General features: G+C 46.0%; 1 protein-coding gene across 1 annotated transcript in view; it reads right to left on the bottom strand.

The window, feature by feature from the left end:
• Positions 1-258: 258 nt before the first annotated feature.
• Positions 259-10,453, bottom strand: part of GPD1L (glycerol-3-phosphate dehydrogenase 1 like) — a 48,882-nt gene continuing 38,687 nt past the window's right edge. Inside the window, exons 6-8 of the mRNA XM_004419457.3 lie at positions 7,956-8,189; positions 7,330-7,436; positions 259-636 (exon numbers count right to left, since the gene is read on the bottom strand). Of these exons, the coding sequence (XP_004419514.1) occupies positions 540-636; positions 7,330-7,436; positions 7,956-8,189 (438 nt within the window). The 3' untranslated portion in view covers positions 259-539. The remainder of the gene's footprint in view (positions 637-7,329; positions 7,437-7,955; positions 8,190-10,453) is intronic.

The following is a 10,453-nucleotide window of genomic DNA, read 5'->3' as shown; positions in this document are numbered from 1 at the left end:
TAATTGTTAAAAAAAAAAAATCAATCCACAATTGAAGTAGTACATTATGCTGGCTTTGAAATCTTGTTTAAAAGTTACAGTATGTTGATCTTTGAACACACTCATTCCTCCACTCTACCATGTTACTGCTGGTTACATTTTAACATCAATAGAATGAGAAAAAAATTCCTTCACTCAAATACATATGAATTAGATCTAAAAAGTTTAGTTGAGATACTTCCAATCTTATAAGCTACTACAGTGGGAAAATTTCAAAAGTAATTTTTAAAATGGACCTTTAATTTTGGTTCATAGAAACATCCACAGAATGAGAAATGAACACGCACTCACACGTTCACAGGTGTGTCTAGGTGTTGACCAGTACATTTTAGCCAGTGAACTGCTTCTCACAATTCAAAAACAAACCTGTAAAAATTCGTACATATCCATGATGGGATTACAGTCAAGCAAACATCTTGTTGCCAAGTCCTGGTTTCCATTTGAACCCAAAAGACTGATGGGAAAAGCAGAACCTTCCCTGACATGTTGCGTGATTCTCTTTATCTATGCTCTGGATGGCTCTGGAGACACGACAACATCTCTTGAATGGGTTTGCCTTCATAGCAGATCTGGTACACTGCAGTAAACAATGGAAACCTAGTTGGGGGGAAATGTGAAAAGACAAGTTAGGCCATCTGGTTTACCTCATAGAACAAATTAGTTTTTCTGTCCTACCTGACAGATTGCAGATCAGTATGCTACTTTTGGAAAACAAGGTGACCTTCTACATTCCTTTATTATTTGGTCTGCAGAGAGCCTCTGCACCGCGGCTGTAAGATCTTGGTACAACCTAAACCATCCTCTGTGTGACTGTTTGGAGTGCACTGTCTACAAACAAGTCACACAGCAACCCTTACAGGGTAACCTGTGGTCATTTACATGAAGAGTGTGGCTCAGGCTCTTGGTCAAACCTGGAATGAGTCTAAGTTTCTGTCACTATTTTAAAAGATCGGAGAATAAATTTTACATTGCAGGGAGGTATTGTTCTCCCTTCTCCAAAAAGGACCACCCAAGGATGAAGATGAGGCAGCCCACAGATCACCATAAATAATGCAGGCCTAGAACATGCCTGCAAGAACGAACGTGGGGATCCACAATTAGCCAAGCACTGATTTCATGTTGGAAGCTGGATTTATTTTGCCTTTTCTTCCAAGATGTGAACACAGGTATAAATGAAAGTTTGAAATGGATGAGGGTACAAAGGAGCGGGCTAACAGTTCACTGTAAGAAAAGATAACATTATCGCAAGGTGCAGCTCGCTCAGCAAGTATTTTCTCATGGTAGGAATCACTAAGGAAATAACTAAGTTACTTTCAATCAGGCATTTACACACACGTGCAGACACACACACACAGCCCAAATTGAGCTTGACAGAATCAATAGAGTCTTAAAGGCCATTCTGAAAATTATCTAGTTAGAATCCTATAATGACAACTTAATTTAAGAATAGCAAATAGTACTGATAGGTCACATGTCTTCATGATATTCTATCATTGTGGGTTTTTTAAGGTCCAGAATGTTCTGTTATTTTTTGGAGTCAGGTAGACTTAATCAAATCTGACTCCACAGCCTATTAACTCTGGGCAAATTCACAACCCCTCTGACCCTGTTTGCTCATCTGTGAAATGGAGCTGGTCACTAAGGACTGTTATATTAATTGACTTACACGTAAAGTGGACAGTACAACACTTGGCATATGGGGGGTGTGCAATAAATGACAGCTAAAAAACACAGCCACAAGATGGCCACTGGGTCCTGGACTGTAAGCTCCGGAGGACAAGACCTAAGTCTGTTTTGTTCACCTCTGCATCCCTGGGGCCTGGCACAGGGTGCAGCAAGCAGCAAGTGGCTCAGTGAGTATTTGCTGAATGAATTCTTGTGAATGGGATTTAGAGCCTGGAGATTTCAGCCCTTTCCCTTGCCCTTCCATAGCTTAGTTCTCCTGTTCCTAAGATAAGAACAACTTTGTGCGTGTCCCTAAAGGAGGGTGGCAGGTGATGAGTGGGCACCCATAGCCACTCCCAACCCCCTTCTCTCCTTATCAAGATTGGAACTAGCCTAATGCTCACTTTCCCAGCCTTCTTTCACCTAGAATTAGCCAAGTAAGCAAGTCCTAGCCAGCAAGACACAATATATCAGCTGAGGATTTCTGGGAAAGATATCTCTCTCCTTGAAAGGCACTGGAGAAAAAATCTGCTCCCCTAGACTGCTCTTGCTCCCTGCCACTAAGTGCAATTGTGTGAGTTTGTGATGTCTGGAGCTGCTGCAGCCATGTTGAGGCTTTGAGGGAGGGTAACAGGACCACTGAGATTCTAACCCAGAGGCAAGGAGCCAACACCAATAATGGCTACCTCCAGGCTCCTTGTTATATGAGAAAAATAACCCTGTTGTTCAAGGCATTTTTAACTGGGCATTGTTGTCACAGACAAAAGTCGCCCCAACTTTCACGACCATTTCCAAAATGTATTCTGTAGATGGGATGTTAACAAGAGATACAGAGTGTAGGGGGAAGGAGGGATTTCTTTTTTTTTTAATAATTTTACTTATTTATTTTTTCCCCCAAAGCCCCAGCAGATAGTTGCAGGTCATAGCTGCACATCCTTCTAGTTGCTGTATGTGGGACACGGCCTCAGCATGGCCGGAGAAGCAGTGCGTCGGTGCACGCCTGGGATCGAACCCGGGCCACCAGCAGCGGAGTGCGCGCACTTAACCGCTAAGCCACGGGGCCGGCCCAGGAGGGATTTCTATGGACAAGTAACTTGTTTAACCCTCATAACCACCCTATGGGGTAGATAATAATATTATCCCTATTCTATAGATGAGGAAACTGAGGCACAGTTTCTGACTCTGGAGCCAACACCCAACCACTAGGCCATACTGCCCATCTACATACTATTTTCTATAACATAAAATGCCACAAGGCCAATTAGATCACTTTGGGGAACTATCTAAATAAGGCTAGAGGTGACAGGAGGACAAAAGACATATTTCATAGACAAATATTGACACAAACCAGTCATCACCCATCCCACAATGGACACTGAGGACTTAAGATGTGTCAGGCTTCAACCAGGTGCAGGGACGTGCAGTGTCATAAATAAGGCCCCAGCCCTTGAGGAGCTTACAACACTGTTATGGGCTGAACTGTGTCCCACCCACCCAAATCCTAACCCCCAGGACCTCAGCATGTGACTGCATTTGGAGATAGGGCCCTGAAGGAGGTAATTAAGTTAAAATGAGGTCATTAGGATGGGCCCTAAACCAATAGGACTGGCGTCCTTATGAAAAAAGGAGATTAGGACTCAGACATGTACAGAAGGAAGACCATGTGAAGACACAGGGAGAAGACGGCCATCTACAAGCCAAAGAAAGAGGCCTCAGAAGTCAGCCCTGCTGACACCTTGATCTTAAGACTTCCAGCCTCCAGAACTGTGAGAAATAAGTTTCTGTTGTGTAAGCCACTCAGTCTTTGGTGTTTGTATCACGGCAGCTTTAGCAAACTAATATAAACACTTTATACTCAAACATGTCCATAAAGACACAAGTACAAGGAAATTTAATAAAGCAAATTTTCTAAGAGCAGAAAAACCGAGACAACTTTAATATCTATCAAGAGGAGACTGGTTAAATAAACTGTGGTTCTCCCAGACAGAGGAATGTTCTGCAGGAATGAGATCTCTTCACTTATATGTGGAATCTAAAAAAACAAACAAAAAAAAACAACCCTACAACAACAAACCTGAACTCATAAATACAGAGAACAGATAGCTGGTTGCCAGAGGCTGGGGTTGGGGGTGAGGGGTGGGCAAAATGGGTGAAGGGGGTCAAAAGGTACAAACTTCCAGCTACAAAATAAATAAGTCATGGGGATGTAATACACAGCATGATGACTATAGTTAATAATACTGTATTGCATATTTGAACGTTGCTAAGAGAGTAGATCTTAAAAGTTCTCATCGTAAGAGAAAAAAACTGTAACTATGTACGGTGATGGACGTTAACTAGACTTACTGTGGTGATCATTTCACAACATATACAACTACCGAATCATTATGTTGTGCACCAAAACTAATACAATGTTATACGTCAATTACACCTCTACTGAAAAAAAAAGGATGAGATCTCTAGGCGCAGATGTGGAATGATCTTCAAAAACATCCTAAGGTGAAGAAAAGCCAGGGCAGAGCGGAACGTGGGGTCCAGGACCCATTACACGAACGACAAGGCTCAGTGGAAAGGGTCACTAAACACTGGGAGAGCTGCCTACGTCTGGGGGGATCAAGACTCACTTTTCACTGTGTGACTTTCTGTATAATTTGAATTTTTTTTTACCAAAAGCACATGCTCCCCCTCCAAATATGGAGATTAAAGTAAAATTGTATATTTATGTAATAAGTCCATAGCACATGAGCCGTAATATTGTCTAGGGGTCAGAAAACCCCAGGCTAAGAAGCAGATAAGGCCTGTGACCTGTTTCTGTACTGCCTGCAAGCTAAGAATGAGTTTTACATCTTTAAAGGGCTCTAAAAGGAGAAAAAGAAGACAACTATACGACAGAGACCTGTATGTGGCCTACAAAGACTAATATGTAGTTCCTTACAGAAAAAGTTTGCTGACCACTGTTCTGAACAATAAGTTCCAAGCAGGGAAAGTTTTTTGTGGCTGGAGGACATGAAAGAAGGCTTCTCTGAGGACAGATCCAGCTCCCTTTATGGTGATGAGAGTTGAGATGCACATCAAGAGGGCGTCCAGGCAAACAGCAGGAGGACAGAGGCATACGTGAGTCTGAGAAGGAGGTGTTCCACTGAAGAAGGTGTTGTAGGGGTAACAGGACATGAGGTTAGAAAGTTAAGTTGGTCCTGGACTGAGAGGGCTGCCTGAATGCCAACCTAAGGACTGTGGACCTCATTGTGCAGGAGCAGGAGGCCCCTGAGTTACAACACTCAATGTGGAAGGGACCATGGCAATCATCTGGTCTACCAGTTTCATTTTGTGGATAAAGAGACTGGGGCACAGAATAGCTACAAGTATGACCTGCTCGAGACCTCATGGCTAGTAAGCCAAAGGTGGCCTTAAATGCTGCCCTCCTGCTTGTGCTCTTTCTATAGCAATGGAGAAGGGACAAGAAGGGAGAAGCAAACAGAGGAAGACCAGAGCAGTGATGGAGGGAATGAAAGAGTAAAAAATCAAGGTACGAGGTGGTGGGAAGGGAGAATGGAGAACTCGGCTCTGCCTGTGCAGCTCTGGGAGCAGGCGAGGGGAAGGGAGAGTCCCACAGGACTCTGCGCCCTGGCCTGGGAGAAGGGTGGAGCCCCCTCCCTCTGGCAGCACCCTCGTTAAGCACAGGCACAGCCTGTTCAATTTCTAATCAGAAGAAAGAAAATGGGACATGGCCGAGGAGAGGCGTCAGCTCAGAGCCGAGTTTCACTTGCTTGATCACACCTGCTTTTGAAAACAGGCAAGTGTGAGCCCAGAATGCCAGTTCCAGTCCATATCCTCTGGGAGTGCAACGACGAATACAGACTAACACCCGGCCAACTGGTCAATTCACAGAATTCTATCAAAGGCATGCCTTGGGAGCACATGGATGCCACATTAAAACTGTGATCAGGAGATACTCACCATCACCAAACACCCAGGTATTTTTTAAGACTTTTAAAAATTCCTGATAATGACTTGCTGTCATTAAAGTACCCCAACCACACACAAACACATCACTGTCTGCTGTTAAGTACGTAAGGACAACCATGCATGTCAGACGTGTTTTCCTTTTAGTCACAATTTAAAGGTAATTCTCCTCCTCTGGAGGCTTGTTTATGACTTCCATCTCTGCCTGGCCAGTTTCAAAAGCCATTTCGGAAAAATAAAATGCAAATTAAAGAAGGAAGACAAATGCCCTGTCCTCCCTCATTTTCAACTTCCAATAGGGAACTCTACGGCTGATCAATCTGTACTGGGGAAAAGGAGAAGAGTTGGGCGCAGGGTGAGGTAAGATGTGTGGCCGGGACCAGCAGACATCTGGACTGACCTGCAGAGAATGAAGGGGACACAAGCAGAGAGCCCAGCAGATGCCGTCCACACCCCACCTCCTAGCTCAGAGGGAAGTGCGTGCTCTGGATCAGCCACACTGGCAGCATCAATTCAGATGCCCAGCTCCCTACTCTCCCAGGCAACCAAACTTTCCTTCTCCTGAAGAGCGTTACCAGAGAGTGAAGGACACACAGAATATGCTGCATAAACATTTATGAGGCGGTGTACTTTCCATCATGATTATGGGAAAAGGCTCAGCAAATTGACAAGATAAAGGGCTGAGGGGCAGGTAGGGCCCGGGAGCAGCCTCAGAGAGGTTGAGCAGCTTTTGTGGTGCCATAGGGCTTACTCCTCAATCAGGTGACAAACCAAGTTGACCAAGCCCACCTGTAACATGGGACTGGCCTGGAAAGGCAGTGGAGGCTGGATGCACCCATCCATCCACACGATGGAGGGACTGCAAGGCTGCTCACCAAATCTCAACACAGGTCACTTCTGGGGTAGAATTCTGGGGTGATTTGTCCTTCCTTCTTTTCTGAGTTGTTTGACATTAACAAGACTGTATCTTTCTTTTTCAGGGCCAGCCCCGTGGCTTAGCGGTTAAGTGAGCACGCTCCGCTACTGGCGGCCTGAGTTCGGATTCCAGGTGCACACCGACACACCACTTCTCCAGCCATGCTGAGGTGGCGTCCCACATACAGCAACTAGAACGATGTGCAACTATGACATACAACTATCTACTGGGGCTTTGGGGAGAAAAAGGGAAAAAAAATGAGGAGGATTGGCAATAGATGTTAGCTCAGGGCCGGTCTTCCTCAGCAAAAAGAGGAGGATTGGCATGGATGTTAGCTCAGGGCTGATCTTCCTCACACACACAAAAAAAGACTGTATCTTTTTATAAAAATAACAAAGTAATCTTTTTTTTTTTTTTATTTTAAAACTTATGACATGTTTTACCAAACACCCTGCAGGACAAACCAGAATCTCAAACTTCATATTCTATAACATGCTTTATAGGACTGAGCTCCTCCACTGTGATAGAGGCTGGTTTTGTGTTCTGCGTAAACACTCCTGGTTCAGGGTAAACAGATGTTTCCTGCCACAGAGGTTCACATCACACAAAGGACAAAACTAATCCAGTAAAGTCCTGCCCACACTTGTCAAAAGCTGTGCTTATGTGCACTGGGCTGGTGTCATGAAGGGGATGAAGAGTGGGATAGTGACTGTTTTTCTGGTCTCATGGACAATGGGGAGACTTACTTGTCCACCAGCCCCTTCTGTTTGAGGATGCGGTACACTTCAGCAGAAGTCTGTGGTCCTTGGAGCTTCTGCCCATTCAGCATCTCCTTCTCCAATTCTTCAATGGTCTTAAAAACAAAGGATGAAAAAAATCTACTGTAAAGACTAGAGAACCACTTATTTTGAGAGGAGAGTGGGAGAGGGGAGCCGCAATCCTCTGCTGCAAGCCAAGGAAAGACAAAGTCATACAAGATACAGAACGTAAGACAAGTACTTTTTTTTTTTATTTTTTTATAATTTTACTTATTTTTTCCCCCAAAGCCCCAGTAGATAGTTGTATGTCATAGCTGCACTTCCTTCTAGTTGCTGTACGTGGGACGCGGCCCCAGCATGGCCGGAGAAGCAATGCATCGGTGCACGCCCGGGATCCGAACCCGGGCTGCCAGCAGCGGAGCGCACGCACTTAACCGCTAAGCCACGGGGCCGGCCCAAGACTTAAGTACTTTTAAGTGAAAGCAGACAGGCAAACACAACAACCCCGGCAAACAACGAATGCCGGCCTCCATCTCTGCTGGGCAGCCGCCCACCCCAGCCCAGGAGTCTCCAGTGAGGAAGGAGGCGGGTGTGGAGGGCAGGCCAGGGACTACCTTTCCAGTATTGGCAAACGCCTCAGCCACCCTGCGGTTCCGGCCTCCGTAGCAGGTGGTGATGAGGTCGGCCACGCCACAGCTCTCCAGGAAGGTGGCTGTGGACACCTGGCCCTTGCAGAAGATCTTGGCGAAGGCGATCATTTCCATGAGCCCCAGGCGGATGACGGCAGCTTTGGTGTTGTCTCCACAGCGAAGTCCGTCGCAGAACCCAGCTCCCACACCTACAATGTTCTGTGGAGGAGACAAGGAAGCCAGGGACGGGTCACACACATGGCGGGTAAGGATGCGGGGAATGTGCGGGGACCACTGGCTCTACCCTCAAAGTGCTCCCCTGGTTCCCGCACAAGCCTGGGTCCCACTCTTGCACCGTGAGTGGGAGAGATGAAAGAAGGGCCCAGGCTTCCAGATGCCCATTTACAGGGCAAAGAGCCCAGATCTGAGCTCAGGAGGAGACAGCAGTTGGGGAGCATCAGCCAGAGAATTAGAATGGTGGGTGGTCTCTGGTTAAAATTGTTTGGACAAACTGCTTTTTTTTTAATCAAATGCTTTACTCAACTATAACATTCATACAGAAAAGTACACAAATCATGAGTATACAGCTTGATGACCTGTCACAAACCGAACACACCCACATAACCAGCACCCTGATCAGGAAACAGAACATAACCAGTGCCCCAGAAAGCCCCCCTGGGACCCCCTTCCAGACACCCCCCACCAAAGGTAACCACTCTCCAGACTTCTAACAGCACAGATTTGCTTTACCTGTCTTTACACTTTACATGAACAGAATCCCACAGTATGTCATCTTTTGTGTCTGTCTTCTTTGTCTCAATTCAACATCATGTTTGTGAGAGTCAACCATATTTTTACAAGTAGCATATTTATTTTTATTGCTGCATTGTATTCCATTATGTGAACAGAGTGCAATTTATTTATCCCTTCTCTGTTGGCTGGCATGGGGACAGATTCCACTTTGGGGCCATTACAAATGGTGCTGCTGTGGACACCCTGGTGCATATCCTTGGGGACCACGTGCAGGCATTTGTTGGGTGCGCACCTAGGACGGGAACCGCTGGGTCACTACGTCTGCATGTGTGTAGCTCAGTTTCAGCCTTTTGTTTCATTTAATCCACAAACAAGCATTTATGGAGCACTCGCTGTTTGGATGGCACTCTGCTAGACACAAGGCAGACTGGACACAGACCTGTCTCTTCAGAAGCTGATGGTCTGGTTCAGGAGACGGCAAACTAAGGGCCAACTGCCTGTTTTTGTGAATCACCTTGTATTGGAACCCAGGCACCCCCGCTCATCTACCTATTGCCCAGGGTTGCCTTTGTGCTGCAAGAGCAGATCTGAAGAGTGGCGACAGAGACCATAAGGTCCACAAGACCCACGACATTTTCTATCTGAACCTTATGGAAAAAGTTTTCCGACCCATGATCTAATAGGAAAATAAAACAAACGTGTGCAAATAATTGTATGCTCAGCAGAAAGCGATATTCTGTAAGAGGGACTGAAAATCTGATTTCCTTTCAACCCATGGGTACTGAGCAGGCACTGTGTGGGACGCCCTACACTGGGCCCTGGAGGGACAGGGCGGGGCTGGGGGGAGGTGGGGGCTGAGGGTGCCCCCACGGAGGAGCTGCAAAGATAGAACTAGACACAGAGCTTGTCCTCAAGGGGTTGACAATCGAGTTGGGAAAAGAGACACAACAAGGCACATCAGGAGACACAAGGAAGAGAGTGTGCTGAGAAGTGATGGAAGCCACAAACTTCATTTCCAAGCATGGAAGGCTGCACAGAGGAGGTGGCATATGAGCTGGGCCTCAATCTCATGTAAAATCAGATCCACTATGACAAGTAACGCCTGCATGGCAGCACGGATGGCAGTCATTTGGGATGTCAGTCGAGCCCCCAGGTTCCTGGCCCTTTCTGCTTTACCAGCTCCTTCACCAAGAACACCTGACACCAGGAAACATGCGAGTATTTTGACTCTGTCTAACCACACTAGCATTTTTCCATAATACCTGGATTACGGATTTGTGCCTTGAGAGATCTTAAAACATGAAGCTAGTTGGTGACAAATGGGAACTCAGTTAAAATAAGATGAGGTTTTCTCTCGGAAAAAAAAAAAAGATTTATTAATGAAAGACAGAACATGTCATAAAACATCAGGCCTATAAAATCTGAAGGACGAGGTGAAAAACGGAATGAACTGGGAAAGAAAAATGTCTTCTCTGGTTGATACGCAGTTTTTGATAAAACGCATCAAACACAGCATCCATGCGGCCGGGCTCACCCTGAGAAACAGATCTGGCCATTTAGACACGGCTATCGGGAGACGGAGGCCACAAAGCCCCTTCAGATGAAAAAAAAATCCAATGAGCCTCCTGAGGCTTTTGTCTATTTCCAACAGATGACAGAACAGGACCGTCCCCTCCCCACGTCCTGGGTGACGGCAGAATGACGAGGACTGGGGAACAAGGGAACAGAAC

This window comes from Ceratotherium simum, chromosome 5 (assembly GCF_057802395.1).
Source record: "Ceratotherium simum simum isolate JZ-2026a chromosome 5, ASM5780239v1, whole genome shotgun sequence".
Classification (NCBI taxonomy): Eukaryota; Metazoa; Chordata; class Mammalia; order Perissodactyla; family Rhinocerotidae; genus Ceratotherium; species Ceratotherium simum.
Note: the sequence above shows the minus strand (reverse complement) of the source record. Positions and strands in the feature narration are given on the sequence as shown.